This window comes from Pygocentrus nattereri, chromosome 25, assembly GCF_015220715.1.
Source record: "Pygocentrus nattereri isolate fPygNat1 chromosome 25, fPygNat1.pri, whole genome shotgun sequence".
In the NCBI taxonomy this organism is placed as follows: Eukaryota; Metazoa; Chordata; class Actinopteri; order Characiformes; family Serrasalmidae; genus Pygocentrus; species Pygocentrus nattereri.
This window is the reverse complement of record NC_051235.1, coordinates 25,258,716-25,283,945: the sequence shown is the minus strand read 5'-3', so window position 1 is coordinate 25,283,945 and position 25,230 is coordinate 25,258,716. Positions and strand designations below refer to the sequence as shown.

Here is a 25,230-nt window from a genome sequence, read left to right as displayed (position 1 = left end):
TCTAAAGGTTCAGCATTTGCAGGGCTCAGAAAACTTTTCACATCCACCTCTTTCAGCAGTAGAAACTGTGCTTGTCCTTGAAGGATGGGGTTTATTTAAGTTGAAATGTGCAGAATCCATTGACCAAAGGTGCTTTCAATTGTCTCCCACCAGGCTTTTGTGGACTTCTTCTCTCGTGGACTTGATGCTGAGTACAAGAACAAAGGCGTCATCATCCAGGTAAGAGAGAGAGTTTTAAGTTTTAAAGAAAGATAAGTTGCAGAGAGAGCACAATGAAAACAGGGCGGCGTGTCTGAGAACAAAGAACTGTTCATTTGATGTTAACTGTAGCCTTTGGTATCTGAAAAGAATCTGGAACTGCATCATAGTTCTTTTTATTTAAGATAAACTCCACTTTCTTATAGAGCGTGCTGCCCTTTTATGTGACGACCAAGCTGAGCAAGATCAAAAGAGCTTCTCTGGACATTCCCACCCCTGAGCGCTATGTAGCAGCCCAGCTGAACACCGTGGGTCTTCAGAGCCAGACTAATGGATACCTGCCGCACGCCATTATGGTGAGAACTTGACCTGACTTTCACAAGGCCTTTCAAGAGCATTTGCTAAACTTACAAGGAAGTGCAAGTCATTTCCTAGCTGGCTGACCCTGATGTGTCCTGTATTGACCAGCTGTGCTCAAATCTAGGATATATAGATCAATAGACTTTGCTTGTGAAGTGGATTAAAGTGGATTATTATCTTTTGTTTTTGATGTCAGGAGTTTGACCCTTTCCTCTTTTAGCCCTCTCATTGAGTTCATTGGTGTTTGTGTGTAGATGGATAAAATGTTTGTACGTTGTCTGAATGTTTACATTGTGGTTGGTTGTTTGATGGTGAGTTCAGAACAGGGCTGCACAATATGTTAAACAGTATTGGCCTTTGCAGTACTGATATCACAGAAGGCCGCAATATGCAGATAAGAACATTAAGCTAATTTTTTTGTGTGATCGTCATCATATTGACCAATCACAGGGCCAGGAAAGTGTTTCTGTGGGTGTTTTGATCATTCAAAAGTCAGTTATTTTCATTTAAAATGATATAGACAAATTTTCATCCTTTAAGGTTGTAAGTGAACATTTTGGAGCTGTAGTGTGAGCTTAAAGACTGGCCACATCTCATTATTGGTTACCCAAAGGGTTTTGAATATATTGTATGACACATCTCAATTAAAATATGCATTATTATTATCCGGTCCTAAAATCTGATTAGCTGAGCTGCATTGACTATGACCACCTAACAGCAACTGAACTGTGTATTACTGCACCATTGCGTGAAAAAAAACAAACCTTGTGCTGTTAATGGACCCTCATGCTTCTCGCATGGACCACAGATTATACTGAAGTAAGAATCCCTTTTTTCGTTTAAACTGACGGGCTGGCGACTTTATTAATGATGGCAATTCCATTATTAATATCACAGGCTTGAATTAAAGTACTTACGGTATGATTAACTGCAGAACGGCAGTATAAAAGTGTAAACAATGTCACTTGAATGTCTTACACGCTTCAAATATCCATGTTTCAGTCAGATGTCACATCAAACCCAGGCTGAATCCCCAAGGGCTCCATACTCTCTGAGTAGTGTGCTAACTATTAAAGTTTAGAAATTCTAGCCTTTACAGCTAAATCGTGCATCATTTATCCAGTATGGATGTGTCTGAGTCCCAAATGGCCATTTCTTAGCTATATTTTGCACTGTTGGGTTGCAGGATCCAGTATTTCTTTTTTGCAAGTCCAGTAATTCCCACGTTGTGCACTATGTAGGGAGCAGGGAGCCATGTGAGTTTCTGCCCCAGCCCGAGAAGAGCGGCACCACTGAATTGATGCTAAATGAGACTTGCGGTGGTAACTTGGTGACCAAAAGTACTTATAAAGAAAAGTTATTGTATTAGTCAGTCAGTGCTGTTATCATACGTTTTATTTTTTACAAAAAAAACTTCAAAAATTCATGAAATGCCCGCAATATACAGCGATGGACGACTGAACGTTCTCCTCATTTAGCAGCACATGGTCGTTTGGCAACAATACCATACTCTAAAGAAAATAAGTTTCTTTTCTTTCTTTTTTTTTTTTTAATGTGCATTTTATCGTATTTCCTGTTCACAGACATTTTATAAAATCATTATTATTGCTTCAAGTCTGATCTAAATTCAAGCTAGCCCTAGTTCAAGGCCAGCACTGGTTTTAACCTGATAACTGTTTTTTATTGCTGTAGGGTTGGGCGATCTCTGCTCTGCTCCCCGCAAGACTGCTTACCAAGATCTTTATGAACATGGGCCTATCACAGCGCGCACGTTTCTTGAAGAAACAGAAGCAGGGTTAGAAAAGGTGGAACAAGAGGATGGATGGATGGATGGATGGATGGATGCAGAAGAGCATAAATGATGGACCAACCTCTAATTCCATAAAACTCCTTTTCCTTTCATTGTTCAATACCAGGAGCAGTCTCCCTACACTTCTCCTAAAAGGATTGCTTCTTTGTGGTGGTTTCAGCCCTACAGACAAGGCCCCATCACTTCAGTGCTAACAAATCTAAATTTGACAGATTTAGTGATACATTTCTGACTAACTTTTACTAATAGTAGAACACTTCAGACCGAAATGCTTAGTTTGACCTTTTACTTAGTTTACTTAATACTAAGTACTTAGTATTAACGTTAATGCTTGAATATTAAGCATAAAGCTTTATTTTCTGGGCACAAATTAAGTCTCATTTGGGAGTAAATTAAAACGCTGGTCCTCCACAGATTAGGTGTGCTGCAGCTGGAAAAACCCCTATGCTGCAGAGCTCGGTCAAAAAATCCTGACCTAGATTCAGACTTAAATTGTCTCCAGGGAATTGCCCTTTAAATTCTAGTTCGGCTCCCTGACCAGTTTTATTTTAATGACTGTTCTAGACATGGATGAAACATAAGGTACAGTGCTGTGCAAAAGTCAGAGACCAACCAGTCATTTAGTGCATTTACATGCACTCAGTAATCCAGTCATAATCTGATTTCTGCACTGATTATTCAAGTGGTCATGTAAAGAGCACACACTTTTTTCTTAGATCAGAGTATGAGCTAGAAATCTGATACAGGCTGGAGTTTAGCTTAGTAATCAGATTTCTCAGTGCGTTTATACTCTTATGCTGATTTCTTTCTGATTTCTCGGTCTGTGTATTTGCAAAAATTGACCTATTGTCCTATTCAAATATTCTTTGTCTTCTAGATGATGTATGTTCATGTTTTCACATGAAGTGGTGCAATGTTTTAAAAAAAAAAAAAAAGGTATGAAGTCGGAGTTTTGCATTACATTTATATCACGTCATCTTCTGTGAGTTTATTGGCTGGTTGCAAAGCAGAAATCTGATTACTGCCTGACTCCTGTAGACCCGGAGTTTTCCCCCCATTATCTCATTACCCAAGTGCATTTAAAGGCACTCATGAAGTACAAACCTCAACTAATAAATAAATAAATAAATATATTTTTATTTTTTAATATAAAAATTATATTTAAAAAATGAGGTCCATAGTTCTTTCACCCTTTGACTTCCATTAGACGTTGGTTGCATTTTCCGCTTGTCGTATGTAATCTCCACAGATGAACCTTCTGAAAAAATTTAATAACTTGTACTTAATAGCAGCCTTGAATGAAAAATAAATGAAAGGTAGTGTCTGACTTTTGCACAGTACTGTGCACATTTACAAAGCTGTCATTCATCTTTCATCATTCATTCCCCAGTGACTTTTCTGTGAGCGCTGTAGATTAGAGGTCTTCAAATCCGGACACGAAATCCAGTTTCTAGTCTTGGATTTTGTAATTACTGGTAGTTAATTGAACCTGATGTACCTGGTTGGCCGCATAGAGTACATTTATTACTAAATCTGGATTCAAGGTCTGCTTTTTGAAGACCTCAGCTATAGATAATATTCCGAAGCTGAGAAAAGGTCCTTTGAATCAGTTTTTTAAAGGTTTTTACTGTATGTTTAATATTTGTGACTTTGGTCCAAATTTCTGTTCTTAGATTGACGGCGGTTTTTATGAGCTGCAAGTCCTGCATTTAGAATGCATTATAGATTGCATTGGCTCTATGCACGAGTGCCCTGTAAACTCTTAGGGGCATTTATATAAAATTGATATGGGATGAATTTGCACTGCACTAAGAGAGGTTGTCTGTTTATTGTATATGCGATTATTAATTTAGTATAATTGTCTGATGACAGTACTGCTGAAGCAGTGAGGTGAGGAGGCAGTTGAGTAGGTTTGGATAAGAGAACTGTTGTTTTTGCTAGTTATAGTACATTCCCTAAAACATTGCCTCCTGTCAACCAGCTAGTGTCAGATTGTTATAAAAAAACACATTTATTTTCAGCCTGATTTGTGTTTCCAGTGTCTTCAATTGGATTGGGCAGTGAGAACAACCGCAGCACTTGAGCAGTCAGTGGATGAAACGGAGTGTGATCTGATGTCTGTTATGTGAATTTCAGACTTACTTGGCTTACAACAATAAACGGAATGCTTTCTCATAGCTGTTGTCTGGTATGAGTCTTGTATTCTTTACAGCAGAGATCAGAACTGAAAGACGACACATAGGAATACAAATATGAAGGACGAGCTCACAGTTGACTAACGTGCCTGGCTTACTGCTTGAGAGAGCAGAGGGACAGATCTGTGTCAGAGAGGAAAGCAGATGGGACAGCAGGGTTGCCAAAATGAGGTCCAAAAATGCTCATAGCAGTCAACGATTTAGTATTTTCCCTGATTCAACTCATTCACTAATTAATAAGCCTGTGATGAGCTGAATCAGTCATTTTGGAGGAGGGAAAATGTTAAAACTGGGTAAAGGGGTCACTCTGGACTTGGGTTGAGATCCATCCGCTTTGAAGTCCACATTGTCTAGGGGAATTGGTTACAGCTCTGCAGCACAATGCATCGGCCTTTGATGGAACAAATACCTGCTGCTGTCAGTGGGGTGAGCCGGCTTCAGCACCACTGAGTAATGAGCACCTACATGGTGGGTTTAGACTGGCAACACTAAAGTGGTAACAGTTACTCTCAAAACCACAGTGTAATGCTTGATGGCCTCAAGCACTTGGCTAAGAAATTCTCCAAGACATGCTTAGTGGCTGTAATTCCTTTGATTTTCTTTAGCAATGTTGCTGTCGGGCTAGTGTATATAACTGATGACTTAAAATCACTAACATTCCCTTTTCAAAAAGTCTGTGTAATTAAAGGCTTGAGATCAAACCACTCTGAATTACTTTATATGTGATGCACAATTTTCATAGAAAACTATGAGTCAGAATGGTTCACAGTGGTGGTGGTGGGAACCAGGCGTCTAAAGTATTTAATAGCTGTAAAAGCTCGCTCACACACAAAAAAAGATATCTATATATGGTGAAATGATTATTAATGTGCTACCTGTGATGACTAAGACATTGTTTTTATATAAGATTTTGGTCTAAAATTTAATGCATTTTTAAAAATACATGGTTTTCCACTACCCTTAAAAAAAGTACAGCTGTTAATGCACACTGACTTGTACTCAAGGAAACTCTAAACCCACTCATTGCATCAGTCATTACATTGTACTGGAAGCAGTTATAAACTAGACAACTCCATATTTTGGGTTCTTGACTTGGTCACGGACCCCTTTAGACAGTCATTGACTCAATGTTAGCTAGTCATAGTCTTGTCTTGGACTTGATGAGGGTGGCCTTGACAACAGCCCTATTGGTAAATACGCTATATGGCCAAAACTGTGTGGTTCCTAAAGATTGAGTTCTGGTGTTTGTCACACCCTTAGCTAACAGGTGTATACAATCAAGCACACAGCCATGCAGTCTCCAAAGACAATTTTAGGAAGTAGAATGGGTCATACTGAAGATGTCACTGACTTTAAACTCATAGGGTGCTGCCTTTGCTACAAGTTATTTTGTAAAATGTTTCCCTGCTGTATCTGCCCCATTCAGCTGTAAGTGCCGTTATTGTGAAATGGAAGCATCTAGGATCAATAACATCTCCGCCACAAAGTGGTAAACCATGCAAACCCATAGAGCAGAGCCACAGAGTGATGAAGCACATAGAGCATTAAGAGAAATCGACTGTCCTCTGTTGCATCACTCATTAGAGAGTTGACTAAACTGCCTCTGCAAGCAACAACAATGTGAGAACTGCTTCAGGGGTTTCTTGTAATGGGTCAATATGGAATTGTTATGGCAACTAACATATTAACAGCCATGGTTTTGGGAAGCTTACATAGGTGTGATGGTCAAGTTTCCACATACTTTTGGCCATGTAGTGGATCCCTACAATTACTCATTTCACATCAAACTATTCTGAATGCTTTTCCATCTCAATTTCTGAATTATGCAGAAACATTTTGGTAGATTACCTAGCCACATAAGAAGTCACAGTGATATCAAAATATCACATTTGGTTTTCAATGAATGGAGCCAATTTTATGTGAGAGGCTTCACTCTAAGCCTCCTGGAGTTCCGACACTGACTGAATATGTACTCTAACCAGGTTTCAATCAGTTATTAGAGATGAAACACCAGCAGCAGCTCTGTACCAGAAGTGTTTACTGAGTCACTCATGAGTAACTGCCACATATAAGGTCAAATTTAATCATGTCTGTTACAAATGTCAAATAAAACTTATGGAATGTCTTGTACAAGCTTCAAATCTAGAAGAAAAATGTTCATGTGCACCATTGTTAGCTTAGTGCTCACATACTGTTAGAAACCTCATAGGGGTGCCAGCAGAATTTAACATTGTTGTAGAGGTATGTTATTTTTTTTGTTTTAACTTTTATGTTTATTGTCCAAACTGAAGGCTCTAATAGTGATGATTAATCACAAACGTGTAACATTTATAGAAATTAAATTTAAATTCATCTCTTACTTTCATAGCAAGATCTGTAGCACAGGCCTGAATATCCAGGAGAAAAAACTCCCCCAGATTTCTGTTGGCCCAAGGGCTTTTGAGCTTAAATAGCTGTTGAAATCAGCATTTAAAGACCTGCTTTGTAATACTACACCTTTGACTCGCTCTGATCAGCAGAATAGGTGCTTATGGTCTGCTTGTCACATTCACCCCTTTTCCCTCTCTGAGCCATATGGTTTTCCTTACGCATGAATCACACCCCTTCACTCCATAATTACACATATTCTGACCTCATGGAGCCCTGGCTTGTGCTTTCTTATGCAGGTTTCACACAAAGTATGGTCATGGATGATGGTGTTTCTTTTCCACACCTCCTCTTACTCTCTCTCTCTCCTTCTCTCTGTTTATCACTCTGTCTCTCTCTTTTTCTCTCACCCTCTGTCCTCCTTTCCCCTCCAGCCAGGGGCCATCTGGTGCCATGGCCCTGAAATAGATCTTTTGCTCCAGCTCTATCCCACCCAAGCCACCCACACAAGCTCACACTGCATCTCTTCCACATTCTCATGTTCAAGCATTAACAAACAAGACACACCAGCCCAAAATTCATGATATGCCATTATTGTATCTTCTCTGTCTCTTCCTGATCAATGAAGCTAATCCCTGTCTGTGATGATCTCTGCCTGCCAAATCCCGAATGTTCTGCCTCCGCCCCCCTGCCCGCTGCACACCGCATGCATGCTCAGTTTCCGGGGAGGGGCGGTGAGATTCCGGAGGATGAGAATGGAAGTCGGAAGTGCGAAAGGCACTGTGAGGAAGGAGGGGCCGGCAGGAGAGCAGGCACCGAGGGAGATGTGAGTGGGAAGCACTGGTCTATATAAAGCATCACTGGGCTGGCTGGTGGTTACAAGCACTCAAGACGGATACTGAACAAGAACCAGTGAAGACTACAGCGTGGAACACAGTCAGAACGTAATTTCTTCTGCTTTTTCTGGGCTTCACATTTCCAGGCAAGGTTGTCTACCCTTCAGGCTTTGGGACTCACTTGCTCTTCAGCACAGACCTCGCTTCTTGACAGAGAAAAAGAGAAACAGTTCAGACTTTCTTCAGCACGTCAGCAGCTGGTGAAGGAGAATTTGCGAGGTTTCCTTGGTACCACCATCAAACCTTGATTCCTGCATCAACTGATACAGGACTGACATAGAAAAACAGAAAGGGTTTGAACTTTCTGCATACCATCAACAGTTGGTGAAGAAGATTTCATTGTGACCACCACCTGATCTCTGTTCCTGAACCGATGGCCTCAGTGGAGTTGACCCGCCTCAACATTGTGCCTTCTCACCTGGTGGCTTTGGCCATGGAGGAGTTCCCCCAGCCTGTGAGAACTCCAAAGGCTACAGAGTGTGAGAATGGTCGTCCTGGCCGGCAGCAGGAGAGTCGCTTCACCTGCAGTAAAATTGCAGAAGAAGCAAACGAAGAGGGGATTCTGGATGAGGACCAGGCACGCCGCTCTTTCCAGCAGTCCCTGGAGAGTCTGAGGAGATGCACTCAGGCACGACACTGGCTGGCCTACCAGGACTCCACCAGCATCTCAACCCAAGGCAGTGTGGACTCCAGCGACTATGAGTAATAGAATAGAGAGTAATAGAGACTTTATAGAGTGGGACAGTGATTTGGGAAGAGTCAGGGTAGATGCTTCACAGTGAAGCCAGACTGACCAACCCCAATTGGATTTACACCTTTTTCTTTTTTTTATTTACATCTTTATTTGTGTATTTATGGATTCATGTTGGATGATATTTGCACAAAACCTTTCAGAGTATTGTATATGTTCTGAATGGATGAATGTGTAGCATGTTGCTTATAGTGTGGAAGCTCTAAACGTGCTGCATGCTCTAGGCTGCAGGCCCTCAGGTGAGGGATGGTAGTTCAGTAGCTGATGCATTAGCAACACAAGTTCTATTTTGTGAAACTATTTTATGATACTGATGGCATGCTGAATGTACTTTTGTATGTCTTTGAATAAACTGACTAAACAGAAGTCCTTTCCTTATCAGTGACTTGTTTCTCTCTGAAAACACTATGGAATGATTTGGGTATTCTCTGATAAACAAAACATCAAACTGTTGAAATGAATAAGCTTCCCTTCATAGCACATGTCTGCCTGTTCCTGCATTTGCCACATTTCATTTTTCAGGTCTCATCTCATTTTTCAGGTCTCATTTTTCAGGTCTCAGCTAGTTCTTAGTTGAGAAAGTGTTTTGCTCATGGAAACTCGAGAACCTTAATACTCAGCACACAAACCTACATGACGAATGCTTTTATGGTCGTGCAGAAATTGTCAAGCCTCTGCTGTGATCTAGCTTTGCTTCAGCAGTTTGTGAGAGCTGCAGCAGTGGGTATTCTTTCTAACCAGGCACCATAACACCTCATGGTGTAATTAGGTCCCTTTTGGTTTAAACAGTGCTTATTAATGACGTTCAGTTGTGCAGACATGGGGTTAGAATTATACATTGTTATCTTAAGATGCACAATGCAAAAACTTTGAATACCCCAGGTCTATTGATTTTCTCAGTGAAAGTAAGTTAGCACATCATCTGCAAATTCTAGCGCACAATTTCTGTTCATTTGCTGAGTTTAATATATTTTGGGGAGAAAAAACATAAAAGATCATGGGTGCCATTACTTTTGCACAGGCCACTTTTTTTCCAAAATGTATATTCAACAAATAAACAGCGATTCTGCATTAAAATGTGCAGAAATGTGTTCTCTGTAGAGGATGTTCTAACGCATTTATAACACTGTTATGACACATCAGTCCCAAGTAATGGAACTTACAAGGCAGAGGCCTTGTTAAAAACATCATGTCTCAGTTCTACTTGAGTTATTATAACATTTATATTAAGTAGACCTCTGTGGCTGCTTGGCAACTAACTCTGCTTCTCATGTCTGTGCTCACACGGGTCACCTACACAGAAACGATAAAATAAATGCAGTTGCTCACAGTACATTTACTTTTCCCATATGGAAATCGGGCATAGGGCGATATACAGATTTCAAACATATGACACATATTAGAATATATTTATTTTTATATATGACACAAATATATGATACACATTAGAATATATTGACCTTGTATTAGTCACATACATATATGAGCACATGCCATACACTCACTGTGCACTTTGTTAGGAACACTATACTAATACTGGGTTGGGCCTCCCTTTGCTCCCAAAACAGTCTCAGCTCTTAACGGCATGGATACAACAAGATGTTAGAAACGTTCCATTGAGATTTGAGATTTTTCAGGTGTACTTTCATGTTGAGAATCTTCCATTCTACCACATCCCAGAATTGGTCTACGGGATGCAGATCAGGTGACTCAGTGACTGGGAAAACCACTGAAGAACAACTTATTGCCTTGTTCATGAAACCAGTTTGTGACTACTTTTGTAACTTGGTGCCTTATTATGCTGGAAATAACCATTAGAAGATTGGTAAATTGTGGCCATGAAGGGATGCACATGGTCAGCAACAACACTCAAATAAGCTGTGCTCAAAACCTTTGGTGCCAAATACTGACCCTACCTGTGTGCCTCAGCAGGAATCAAGATTCCTCAGACCAGGCGATTTTCCAGTCTGTCTAGTGTTGGTGAGCCCGTGCCCTCTGCAGCCTCAGCTTCCTGCTCTTGGCTGACAGAAGTGGACCCTGATGTGCTATTATAGCCCATCCACCTGAAAGTTTGACGTTTTTGCATTTTGAGACAGTTTTCTGCTCACTGCAATTTACAGCATGGTTATCTGAGTTACCGTAGCCTTTCTGTCAGCTTGAACCAGTCTGGCCATTCTACGTTGACCTCTTTCATCAACAACGTGTTTTTGACAGTTTTCTGTTGCTCACTGGATGTTTTTCTGTGTTGCACCATTCTGAGTAACTCTAGAGACTGCGGTGAGTGAAAATCCCAAGAGATCAGCATTTGTAGAAATAATCAGACCAGCCCATTTAGCACCAACAATCATGCCATGGTCAAAATCACTAGGATTGCATTGTTTCCACATTCAGATGGTTGATGTTAACATTACTTGAAGCTGCTGGCCAGTATCTGTAGATTTTATGTGCTGCATTGCTGCCACATGATTAGATAATTGCATGAATGTGCACAGCTGTTCATAATAAAGTGCTTAGTGAGCCATATATCAATATACATATATGTCTAACACATTTATTTAAATAATGGAAAACATTTATATATGGATGCTCTATATAATTCATCGATCCTCACGTCATGTTATACAAGCTTTTTATGCCTCTTCTTTGTTTGTTCCACATAGTGCATAATGAAGTGAAAACTGGTATAATAGCAACATAACTAAACTCTAAAAACATGCACATTGTAAGCTGTGCAATAAAAGCATTGACATGAAATGAATGAAAATATTGTTTGCTAATCATGGAACTAATCCTGGACTAAAAGTACATAGAACAAAATGATCACAAAACAATGTCTCAGGTATTAAACAACGCATTTCTAACCATTTTTGTGTAATAACTTAACGGGATGTAGCTTCACAAGCCTATAAATGCTTCGGACGTCTGGTTCCTAGTACTATAATAGTGAGCAATTCTGACTCAGGAAATTTCTCTGGAAAGGCGCTTTTTATGATTGACATTTCGCAAAGTCGGTGGAGTTCCCCTTTTAAGTTTCCTCATTGTAGTGTGTGCTTACCATTAGTAGGCCTTCATATTCTAAGAGTGGTTCTACTAATAGCAATGAGTTTCAGGGCTTCAGCAAGCAGACAGATCACTGTCTCAGCAGTCAAAAGGTCCCTTGTACAACTGTGACAAACATTGCTCAAAGCACTCTGCAGTGAAAGAGACCACCGCACTATCGTGTCCAACACAGCAGATGGGTGATATTTGAGAATCTGAGCCGTGTTCTTTTGGTGTGGATCATTCTTCATGCTTTGTTTTTCATCTCATTCCAGAATTCCTTCGGCTCACGGCACCACATGGTGATTAACTCTCCCCGAATGAGGACTCCTGCTTCGCCTTGTAGTGCAGCCTGAGTAAAATGTGCCTCTTTTGATCTGTAGAGAGTAATGTCAGATAATTACAGCCTTTTGATTTGCTGGAATGTTTGAAAATTAGTAAATATTGATCTTAGGATAAACATGGACACCCACAGACCCAAACTCACATAACGTGCTGTTTACTGTTACTATGTAGATGCAGTATGATGTAGTTTTGCCCCACGTTGTATGAAGTTTAAGGAACTTTGAGTCTAGTGCTGTGCAAAAGACACAGACCGTCATTTTATTTCCAGTAGCCATGAAGTACAAGCTATTCATTTTCAGCATCAGGAAAAAAAGCAGAAAACAGCAAATCTCAACAACTAAGTATAATATTGTGGTGTCCACCAAGGGCCACATTGCGACCATGCAAAGTGGCTCTTGGGAGGCAGCACACTCCCTGTAGAAGAAGGACGTTTATTCTAGCTGTTGTTAGTGTTGTTATGTGTGTTAATGTTGAATTTGGGTTGTTGAGTCTGTGGAGGGAGGGCTTTATGTGTGTTTGTCCATCTTCTGCATGTGTTGTATCCTCCCGTATCACCACCTCTCTGCCTTTGTGTTGGTGTAGGCATTTCTAGCCTTCATGAAGACTCACTGTTGACATGCTGGTGAAATAAGAGCATTTGCCCATATTTGGAATGTTTTTCATGTCTTCTTCTGTGCTGACTTCACAATATCAGTTATTTTTCAGTATTTTGTGCATCCATCCTTTGCCTTTACTACAGCTTCCATTCTTTCATTCCAGACTTGCTTTCAGTTTTATCAAGAATTTTTTCCACACCTGCAAAGTTCAGTCTTTGTAGTTATTTGATCTTTCTGCTTTTCCAATTCAGGCACTCCCAAATGCAAATTTAGACCCATCAGCCCATAACACCACGCCACATCTAAGTCCATTTTTGTCCATTTGTTTTTCTCCATAAGGGCCTCTGGACAGCTACACGTCCTTCCAGACCCATAGCACTGAGTTGTCTTCCCACAGTGGAAGGATGGACAGAAACACCTGTGGATGTTTTCAGATCTGAAGCAACTTGATTTTCCCCTCTCTCTCAAAGATGACCAACTTTAGTTGGTCTACCAGGTCTTGCACAGTCATTAGTCCCATTTCCTCAAACGCCAGTTTATTTACAGTTATTTTCCTTCAACCCTCTCTTTCATTGTGCAAGTGGATTATCTTACATCTCCTCCAAAACATCATCTGAGTAATCACAAATAAACATTCAAGAGGACATTACTTGTTTATGTGAACTATTTTGCAGGTGCTGTTTGTGACTTTGTTGACGCTTTCGTCTAAATGCGTTCTTCTTCAGCACCATGCTAAGAGAACTGTTTTTCGTTTTAGAGCCGACCTCCAGCATAGGTCATTTCAGAAATGTGATTGCGCGGACACAAATGGACAATTTGCAGGGCATAGCATAAGGGCACAATGCAGAGACTGGCTTAATTATTCAAGCAGGGCAGCTGCACTGAAAGCTACGACACTGGCATGATAAAGCAGGGCTGCTGATCTTTGCCATGTAAATGCATTATTGATGTGTTTCACAACAACCTGTTAATGGCAGTGTTGTGTAAAAGGTGGTCATGAGTGGCGCAAACAGGATGCTTGTAATTACTGTTCAGCCTCATATTGAACATTACACAGTGTTGCATGTTATTTGGGCTGCATCTCTTTGCAAAGTTTATCTCTTATTTAACCTCTTAGTAAGTTAGCTTACTTTCTTTGACAAGGGTGACCAGGACTTTTGTTTTTCTTTTACGTCTGCAGAGCAGAGCTCTGCCTTCCATTGGGTGTCACTGTTGTCCCATCCTAATTTCTGACTCACTCTTGCCAAGTCTTCTGATCCATGTGTTGCTATGACAAAGACCTTTCCGGAGACATCCAGAAAACGCATCAGCGAGGCTTGATCATCCATACGAAAATTACAAGCACTTCCACAGACCTAGGCTGCTCTCTAGGTTGAATTTTGCTTTACTGGAACAGCTCCCATCCTTGTGAAATACAAATACAGTGAACCGTGCTCCTTAGCCGCGAATGACGTAAAAAACGAGAGACCTGGTTGGCTACAGAAAGGCTGTGTGATCGACTTTGATGATGCTGCCATCAATAGAGCCCTTTTTGACATCCTGCCAAAATATGTACCAAGCTTCATTGGAATATGGCCTTTCTGAGGATAATCTATGTGTAATTTTTGATAGCTGGCTTTGATCTCAGGCTCCAGTCCATTAGGAGGGTGAGGAGAGAGGTTAATCTATTCATTATTATGGGTCAGTTTTTTTCCCCCTTCAATTCTCAATCTTTTCTCCACCCCACAAACATTATTAGTAGAACTATTCAAGCAGAGAACTCCTAATGATCAATATACTCCACGCACAATCTTATAAATAGATGTGTTCATGAAGTAAATGCTTGCTGGGGACAGGGGGGAAGGAAATGGATGGGCTGTATGAGTGAACGCCACTCTTAACAACTAAGGTTCTTTGAAGTAATGCCACAGAAGAAGCACGTCTGCTCCCCTAAGGAACCCGGATGGTTCTTTAAAGAAGCATGTTTATAAATGTAATCTGTAAGTCTGAAGAACTTTTTTAAAGAGCCTCCACATACTGTAAAGGTATTATACCAAATGGCTTCAACATGTGGTGGTAGAATGAGGGAAGACTGATTCAGGGAGGGAGGAGATCTCTGAGAGCTAGGGCTTGAGTTCTGGGCAGCTTCTGGTTGTAGCTAGAAGGCCGGACCCACTCTTTGTAGCTGTAGTAGGACTGACGTTAGACAGATGAATAGGGAGGAGATGGGGTGGCGGTTGGGATATGAATTTATAGGGCATTAGATTGGAAGAAGGAGGGGTTTCAGGCATGTTACTGCCCCAAACTTCAGTTATAACAACTGCATTTAAAGGATTTCCCTAGAACAGTGGTCTGCAACATTTGACTCTTTCACTGCCCTGTTGTGGCTCCACAGCAGAATTAGATTTTTAGGTAAAATTAAAATATTCCCCCTAAAGCTCTGCTGGTCTAACAGTTTTAACAATAAATGCTGTTAAACGCTGGAGTATAAATGCTAATTCACCCTTTACCCCTGAAGATTGACATGCAGCCCGCTGGTCACCATAGCAACACAGACTCACCTAGCTGGTAGCTAACATAAAAGCAAAGAGAAAGATTTAAGATGAATGTTGATCATTTGGAGACGAATGGACATATTTGCATTTATAATCACTCCAGCTGATTTCCTGATATGTTTAATCTGCAACGAGAAACTGAAAAACACTACAAAGTCAAGAAGCTTCTTGTTCAGACTGAACTTGGATGTGTAAAAATATTCCTCCTGATTTCTGTGAAAAGCAGAAAGCAAGTCTCACAAAAAGGAGTGGAAGCTGTAATAAAGGTGAAGTGGGACAAGCTACATACTGATTATACTTAGTTATTGAAGCCTCTGTGTAATTTTCTGTTAAAATTGTTTTCTTCTTTTTTCCTGATGCTGAAAAATAAATAAGTTGTACTCAATGGCTGCTTTGATTGTAAATTTGAATAAAGGAAAAGGCAGTGGTGGACGAAATACAGAAATCGTGTACTTGAGTTAAAGTAGAGATATCACTCCAGTAAAAGTAGAAGTCCTTACTCTAGACCTCAACTTGAGGAAAAGTACTAAAGTATTTCCCTTCAAATGTACTTAAGTATAAAGTAAAAGTACTAAAAGAGTAATTCTGGCTCTGATCTGGTCCTGTTATCATTTTTATAACCAGACTGGCTTCATGAACTCATTTCAGGTGAAAGTCCTCCAGCATCTCTCTTGGTAAACCAGTCTTTTAATAGAACGTCATGAATTAGTGACGCTGACGTCTATTAAAATGATCAGAAGCACAAAACACTGAAGGTAAACAGTTTCCATCAGGGAGAACCGAGTGGCTCTGAAATCACTTTTTACACACAAGCAAAGTTTCAGTTTAAGATTTATTTACAACTTTAGTTCCAAGTTTAAGTTGAATAAAAACTGGCTTTAAACTCAGGATCACAGATGAGCTCCTTTACTATGTTGATCTGTAGGCGTCTGTTCATAAACATAAACCAGCCCAAACTAATTTACTATAAAATGAAACGGTGTTTGTAGAAGTTCAGAAAAAAGCCGCGTCAGTCTCGACTGCATATGTGGACATATTTCTATATTGTGCTCTATTTACACAAAGTTAGGTTAGTTCATCATTTATGTTGAACAGACTCTCCCAAAGTTTTACGCTGCTGTGCTGACATTGAACCGTGTGCTGCACTGGGTCGGTATGACCAACAGGTCAAAACCAGCTCTAAACAAAGTGACCGCTGTGCCCTGATTGGTGCTCTGGCTTTGTGCTTCTTTCGTTTTGACATGTTACGTTTTTATACACACAGAAACCAAAAGGAACGGCAGATTTCTCAGAATGTAGTGGAGGAAAAAGTCAGATATTTGACTCTGAAATGTAGTGGAGTGAAAGTAAATAAATCACCCAAAATGGAAAAACTTAAGTAAAGTACAGATATATAAAAAAACTACTTAAGTACAGTAACAAATTACACTTACTTAGTTACTGTCCACCACTGTGAAAAGGTCTCAGATTTTTGAGCCTCTGATTTTTTCCTGTTCCACCTTAAAGTGATGCAGCAACAGGATCAGGAAAATTAAAACAGGGCGATATGAGAAAAGCAGCTACAGCTGAGCTAAAGCTTAAAGCAGAGCAAAGTAATTCTGAGTTTTTGTTTATATTTTTTAGCTTATACTTGTTATATAACTATAAATGTTGTGGCTCCCAAAGTGGTTTGATCGTTGTTGACAGGACAAAAAGGCTCTTCTTAACATGTTTTTCCCGACCCCTGAACTAGAACCACACAGTTCTGTGCAGAATTACAACCTTTTATTTTTATCATTTCACATCCAAATGTCAAATGATTACAAGTTTCTTACCTTTTTGCTGAAGACGTTTCTGATCGAGCTGTTACTGAGTAAAAGAAAGACAGAACAGAAGAACATTTTACTTGAACAAAACTGGACATCTGAGATGTGAAGGAAGGTTTTATAGACTGATGTGTTTGGCTTGATTGGGATCATGAGAAGCAGAGCAACTTCTAAGACTGAACTTTGGACGTGTGTAGAAATAATTCTGCAGATTTCTGTGAGAAGTGGAAAGCAAGTCGCACAAAAAGGAGTGGAAGCTTTAATAAAGGTAAATGGGACAAACAACATACCGACTATTCTTAGTTGTTGAGGCTTCTGTGTAATTTGGTTGTAAATTTAAAAGATAAAAAGGTCTCCAATTTTTGCAGAGGATGTCTTAGCAAAGACCCGCTGAGGATCCTTTATTTTAAGAGTTGGTGTGTGAGTGAATGTGTTGCCTTGTGAAAGAGAAATGATAAAGCACACTCATCCATTAATACACTTAACACTTGCGTTTCATTGGCGAACACACAAAAAAGTTGTGCTCCTGAATGTCCATTAAAATGAGCCATTAATGAATTTCACTCTTCACCCAAAAGCATGGTAAAAGCACACACAAATGTCACTTATTAAAAACGCCCAAGTGTAACTAAAAGGCTTAATTATGGTGGCTCTTTGCGATGTATTTGTTTATTCCATTAGCTTACCCTCATCCACTGACCATGCACATCCTTGGGGTACAATAAAATAGCTTTACAATACTTGGCCCCCCACACACAGACAGGCTATGAGGTTAAGTTTTATTTTATTTTTTTCTTCATATTATTCACCCGCTCTAATTCAGAGACCCGAGCATATTGGCAGGGACATTTCAGAATAAATTGAGTGTGAAGATTGAAAGGAATTAATGTGTGCTTGACTGTGAGCAGAACGCTCTCCGCTGTAGAGAGAAAGGCTCTGTGACAAGGACGGGGTTTGTACGGTGATTTGTACATTAAAGGTTGACTTAGCAAAGTCAATAATTGCTCCCCACTCTAGGGACCCCTCTGTCTCCAAGCAATCAACCCTCTTTGTTCGATAAAAAGACCAGAAGACAATTTCCAATACAAATAGTGTCCCACGGGCCCTTTCTTGACCACCATCAAATTTCATAGACTGTCTAGTAATAGCTGAAGCATTGTACCGTTTTTGTATGAGGAAGCCTTAGCTATGACTTAGCTGTCTTTATATCGACCAAAGAACAGGCCCCAGGGTACGAGCGCAGGTTATAGGTGTTTGTCTATGTAATGGGTTTAGAGATCCAGGGAAGAAATGTGTTTCTTCTGTGAAGCATATTAGCTTGACAGCTATGCAGCGTCTATAGATATCTATATATTTACTGGTGTACAGACTGAGATTGTGTCTGTTTGTGCATCCTCTTGACCTCCATTAGTGGTCTGTTCCTGACCACAGGCTCACTTTAAGCTGGATATCTTAGTCTTTTTACAAATTGACGCAACTGTGCTTCATAAAGTTGAACCAGCACCACATAGACTACCATGTCAGCGTCACTGCTGTACTGAGAATGGTCTGCCACAATAATACCTGGACAACAGGAGCCTTATGGTTAGAAACTGACCAATGATAAGTGGGCTAGTAGGGGCTACTGTAATTGTATATATTGTATATTTATACAGAGGTGGACGAAGTACACAAATCATGTTCTTTAACTAAAGTAGAGATACCCAAGGTAAAATATTACTCCAGTAAAAGTAGAAGTCCTTACTCTAGACCTCAACTTGAGGAAAAGTACAAAAGTATTTGCCTTCAAATGTACTTAAGTATCAAAAGTAAAAGTACTAAAAGATTAATTATGGCTCTGATGTCCTGGTATCTTTTTTATAACAAGACTGGCTTCATGAACTCATTTTAGGTGAAAGTCCTCCAGCGTCTCTCTTGGTAAACCAGTCTTTTAATAGAACGTCATGAATTAGTGACGCTGACGTCTATTAAAATGATCAGAAGCACAAAACACTGAAGGTAAACAGTTTCCATCAGGGAGAACCGAGTGGCTCTGAAATCACTTTTACACACAAACAAAGTTTCAGTTTAAGATTTATTTATAAATTAGTTACAAGTTGAATAAAAATGTGCTTTAAACTCAGGATCACAAGTAAGTTTTCCTTTACTATGTTGATCTGTAGGCCTCTGTTCATAAACGTAAACTAACCCAAACTATTTTACTATAAAATGAAAGTGTTTGTATAAATTCAGAAATAAAGAAACACGTCAGTCACGACTGCATATGTGTACATATTTCTATATTGTGGTCTATTTACACAAAGTTAGGTTAGTTCATCATTTAGGTGACGTATGTGCTCCCAAATTTTTACGCTGCTGCACTGAACCGTGTGCTGCACTGGGTTGGTATGATGCTTTGTGGTGCTTTTGTTTTGACATGTTACATTTTTATACACACAAAAACCAAAAGGAACGACAGATTTCTCAAAATGTAGTGGAGTAAAAAGTCTGATATTTGACTTTGAAGTGTTGTGGAGTGAAAGTAAAAAGTCACCCTGAATGGAAATACTTAAGTAAAGTACAGATACATGAAAAAACTACTTAAGTACAGTAACGAATTACATTTACTTATTTACCGTCCATCACTACATATATATATATATATATATATATATATATATATATAATGCTCTTGTGGCTGAATGCAATCAAATCCTCACAGCAATGTTCCAGCACACTGTAAAGCCTTCTCAGAAGAGCAGAGGCTGTTACTGCAGCAAAGGGGGATAAACTCAGTATTAATGTGCTTGATTTCAGAAGAAATGCTGGATGAGCCGGCATCTACAAACTTTTGGTTTCCCAAACGACGCTTGAGCCTAGTCTTCGACTACATTGCGCCTGCAAATGAACTGGAAACTCTTTTTCGGCTAGGATTAAGCTTAATTTGGTTCTAGGATATAGGCCCATTGTGTACACTGTTGATCTTAAGTTAAGTGGACAAGGATGAAGTTGCCAGTTAGTGGAACCTAAAGGTGCTCCTAATAAACTGGATAGTGAATATTAAACTAATGGATGATCTTATGAAAAGGAATGATTTGAACATAATTGGCATGGCTGGGCATCATTGCGTTCAGAAGTTGTCCCATAGGTGAGGTGTCCGTAGGATTCAGCCGCAGAAATGCACCACTAATGAGGCTGTCACGGACAGTTAGCCATTAGTACAGAGAGAGCTTTGTTTCACATCATGAAATTAACACCCCGGATGGGACCATGAATAAATAAACCTGCATATTAGAAAGAATAAAGTCTGAAAATAGCCCCCAATTCTCACATATCTTGCTGCTAGATGGTCTTACATCTTCAATCACATGTCGGTTAGCTTGCCAAGATGACTATCACATCTTTGCATTTTAATATTGAAGAAAATGTGTTTTGGTGTGATTTTTTTTTCCGGTTCTTTTCATCTCGGGGCCGCAGACAAAGGAAATCTGTGGTAATGTTTGGATGGGAGATGAGACTCTATGGGAAGAGTGATAAGAGACATTATGATCAGAGACATCAGAACTGAGCAGGAAATTAGCCAGCGAGGCTTTTCAGATCTCTATCTCTCCCCAAATGAAAGACCATTACGAGGATGGGGGTTTATTGGCCACATGCTTAACAATTTTATGACATTCTTTCTTAGAAAATGTGTCTTCAGTATTATTTTTTCAGTAATTTACTTTAATGTTCGGAGGTCGGAGAGAACGCTATGATTCTGTGTTACTGACAGATGTCGCGGCCATTGCTAACTCTATTTAGAGATCAAACGAGCAGTTAAAGGTGTTTTGAGCAGAGGCACTAGTGGGCTCTGGTAGGGCCCCTGGACAATTTTGTAAATGGGCCCCTTGCCCATCATTTGCCATAGAGGGATCTGTCATAACATTAAAGACGTCCTCCTGGACTAAGGTTCTATCTGCATTCTGAGTAGTTCTGAGATATTGAGCTTCAAAGATTTTGCATTACAAATAGCAAAGCTGATATGGTGACGTCTCTTTCATACATGAAAATGACAAACTTCCCAAATGTAATCTAAGTGTACAACATCAAAATCCTATCAGATTTATAAATTAGCTTGTTGGAACTGCAGACAGAACCTTCTAATCCTAAACCCACACTTTTTGCTTGGAGTTATAAGGCTCTAAGTGGCGACACATGAAAATGTGTCTTGAACAAGCATTGATTGAAGGATTAAGTATAAAGGTCAGTGCTAAATATTTTGTCTGGAGCAGAGGTCAGTCTTAGGAAGGAACCATTAGTTTGAATTTCCTTTAGGTTAGACAACAACCAGCTACTGCAATAAACTGCCTCAGTAAGTGTAGCAGGTCAGTGTAAAGGCAGAATGAGGTGTTGTTTTATATCAGGAATGTGACTCTAATGCACCTAAATGTCTTGTGTTGGGAGCCTAAGAAAAGATGGAAGAATGAATTAAAATAGTGTTTATGTTGTAATGAACAGCCCATCAATTCAACTGTATAGTATTTAATTACCTTTAAGGCTTATTTTTTGTGACAATTAAGACAGACATTTTAAAGAAAGTTTCAGAAACATTTTCATGTTTCACAAAGTTTTATAAACTTTTCCCGCAGTCGCTGAGCAGAGGGGTGTATTCGAAGTGCTGTTTGGCTCACAGATAGAAACTTATAGAACTAAGTTCGAGTGCAAAATGCATAGAACTTAAAAAAAACACCAAAAAATCTGAAGAAGTTGTCGCAGAATATGAATATGGGAATAACTCAATTTTGACAAAAATGTCAGCTCAAACCTTATAATTCCAAGGGGATGATGTGTCAAAACTTTCATAACCCTGTTACTTGTTTTGGTAAAGGTCCAGAATTCCAGATCTCAGTCCGATGCAGCAAGCTGTGAATATGAATATACGTATCATGCATGTCACTGCTGTCGGGAGAAAACCTTGTATCTCTTTTTTTGTTGTTTTTCAGTTTTTGACATAATTTGAAAATGCCTCTTGCCCTTTACATTGTGTGTAATTCACATGATGATTGGACTAAAATAAATGACCCAAAATGACTTGGAAAAATTTCTGGTTCCATTGACTTGCATTAAAAGTAATGTAGGCTTTTTCCATCTCCTGTAAAGTAACCATTTTGGAGATACAAGGTTTTGTTCCGACAGCAGCGATATCCTGCATATACTCCACAGAACCGACCAAAGATGTATTGTAATGTTATTTATCAAAAGTCTTGCATCTGGCTATACAAGCAAATCTCTATAACTGTTTTGGTCTAGTATATGACAGATACATTATTCAAAACTCACAAAAATCTCCATAATTTAGAAACTACAGATTAAGAGACCCTTATTAGTCCCACAACGGAGAAATTTCACCTCTGCATTTAACCCATCCATGAAGTGAAACACCACGTACACTCTAGTGAGCACACACACAATACATAATATAATAGAAAAATAAGCACAAACCTAGGAATGTAGTACAAAGACATGTTTTAATTAATAATTAATACCAGCCCACCCCAAACACTAACTGTATTTCTCTCTGCCCACCTGCTCAGATATGACCTCATCCTCCTTAAGTATCTTTTTCATTGTTGTCTTCTTGGTGCCATCTTGTTTTTTTATTTATTTATGCATTAAAATTGCCACATCAGTAATAAAAGAAAACAATGAACTTTGTAGAACTGTCTGTGGGGCCTGCCAATACCAGATACACTTATCCATCAAGGCTGAGGTTAGCATCTTAATCGTATTTTCCATTAAATAGTGAAGCTGTTTCATGTTAGCGCCCGATTATGCAACTGAATGTAACTGCTATGTCAATGCATAAATTGTTTAGTTTGAAACATTCCAAAATTAACTAAAATTATCAACGTAATTTGACAAAAACATTTATGAATCATGTTGCAGAGATATCTGCTGACGTTAGTGTGCTAGCCCCAACCCGTCCTGTCTTGTAATACCACTTAATGCCTCAAGAGGTGGTAGTGAATCACTGTGACATTGAGTAAATGTAAAGATGGCTGAAGCTCTTGGCAAGCAACTATTATGACCACTTCTGTGTAGCTAAGAAAAGAAGTGACACAAATAAAAGCAAACCAAGTTATCAAATTGATCATCTCAAACAAGTTGAGATTGCTTTCCACCGCTGGAGACAGCTCTTGGTGAGTAAAGGGATGAAGTTTGATGCTGAACTCGCAATGTTTCTTCTAGACTGGTAAGTAAACAGCTTTTAAAGCTAGCATTGGCTAGTTAGCAATAGTGATTTAGTGAGGACTGAGGAGGGCAGACTGTACATTTCCTTGTCTGACTTTGGGGGTGTTGTTGCCCTCCATTTGTTTGAAGTGTGGAGTATGAATTGGACAGGTTGCATCTTCTTACATGCTGCTCCTTTAAGGTAGAACTGGAAATGAGAGTAAAATGCTAACTAAAGCTTCATCTGATCTCTAACCACTGTACAAGACTTACAATCAGCAAACCAGTGCTGCACCACTTGAGGTGAGGGCCTCTGGTTTACCCTAAATTACAACATACAGTGGGTTGCAAAAGTATTCAGCCCCCTTGAACTTTTCAACCTTTTGCCACATTTCAGGCTTCAAACATAAAGATATGAAATTGACATTTTTTGTGAAGAGTCAACAACAAGTGGGACACAATCTTGAAGTGGAACGAAATTTGTTGGATATTTTAAACTTTTTTTTAGAAATAAAAAACTGAAAAGTGGGGCGTGCAATATTATTCAGCCCCCTTGCTTTAATACTTTGTAGCGCCACCTTTTGCTGTGATTACAGCTGCAAGTGGCTTGGGGTACGTCTCTGTCAGTCTTGCACATCGAGAGACTGAAATTTTTGCCCATTCTTCCTTGCAAAACAGCTCGAGCTCAGTGAAGTTGGATGGAGAGCGTTTGTGAACAGCAGTTTTCAGCTCTTTCCACAGATTCTCGATTGGATTCAGGTCTGGACTTTGACTTGGCCATTCTAACACCTGGATACGTTTATTTGTGAACCATTCCATTGTAGATGTTGCTTTATGTTTTGGATCATTGTCTTGTTGGAAGATAAATCTCCGTCCCAGTCTCAGGTCTTTTGCAGACTCCAACAGGTTTTCTTCCAGAATGGTCCTGTATTTGGCTCCATCCATCTTCCCATCAATATTAACCATCTTCCCTGTCCCTGCTGAAGAAAAGCAGGCCCAAACCATGATGCTGCCACCACCATGTTTGACAGTGGGGATGGTGTGTTCAGGGTGATGAGCTGTATTGCTTTTACGCCAAACATAAGTTCGATTTTGGTTTCATCTGACCAGAGCACCTTCTTCCACATGTTTGGTGTGTCTCCCAGGTGGCTTGTGGCAAACATTAAATGAGACTTTTTATGGATATCTTTGAGAAATGGCTTTTTCTTGCCACTCTTCCATAAAGCCCAGATTTGTGCAGTGTACCACTGATCGTTGTCCTATGGACAAAGTCTCCCACCTCAGCTGTAGATCTCTGCAGTTCATCCAGAGTGATCATGGGCCTCTTGGCTGCATCTATGATCAGTCTTCTCCTTGTTTGAGCTGAAAGTTTAGAGGGACGGCCGGGTCTTGGTAGATTTGCAGTGGTCTGATGCTCCTTCCATTTCAATATGATCGCTTGCACAGTGCTCCTTGAGATGTTTAAAGCTTGGGAAATCTTTTTCTATCCAAATCCGGCTTTAAACCTCTCCACAACAGTATCTCGGACCTGCCTGGTGTGTTCCTTGGTCTTCATGATGCTCTCTGCGCTTTAAACAGAACTCTGAGACTATCACAGAGCAGGTGCATTTATACGGAGACTTGATTACACACAGGTGGATTCTATTTATCATCATCAGTCATTTAGGTCAACATTGGATCATTCAGAGATCCTCACTGAACTTCTGGAGTGAGTTTGCTGCACTGAAAGTAAAGGGGCCGAATAATATTGCACGCCCCACTTTTCAGTTTTTTATTTCTAAAAAAAGTTTAAAATATCCAATAAATTTCGTTCCACTTCACAATTGTGTCCCACTTGTTGTTGATTCTTCACAAAAAATTACAATTTCATATCTTTATGTTTGAAGCCTGAAATGTGGCAAAAGGTTGAAAAGTTCAAGGGGGCTGAATACTTTTGCAACCCACTGTATATACGCTTGGATGTAACATTTATAGTTTGTCTTGGCGTTCTTTTGCTTATATGTGCTAGTTTGTACATGAACCAGCCCAAACGGCACTGATTATCCACTCTGGCACTGAGCCCACAGAGGGTGTGAGTGGAAAACGCATTGCTTTTGGCAACTACAATTCAATAAAGTGTTTCGTTTAAGAATCTTTGAATGAGTC

General features: G+C 39.7%; 1 protein-coding gene across 1 annotated transcript in view; it reads left to right on the top strand.

Moving 5' to 3' along the window:
• Positions 1–4,545, top strand: part of hsd17b12b (hydroxysteroid (17-beta) dehydrogenase 12b) — a 61,688-nt gene extending 57,143 nt beyond the window's left edge. Inside the window, exons 9-11 of the mRNA XM_017686803.2 lie at positions 154–219; positions 405–554; positions 2,251–4,545. Of these exons, the coding sequence (XP_017542292.1) occupies positions 154–219; positions 405–554; positions 2,251–2,358 (324 nt within the window). The 3' untranslated portion in view covers positions 2,359–4,545. The remainder of the gene's footprint in view (positions 1–153; positions 220–404; positions 555–2,250) is intronic.
• The last annotated feature ends 20,685 nt before the right edge of the window (positions 4,546–25,230 follow it).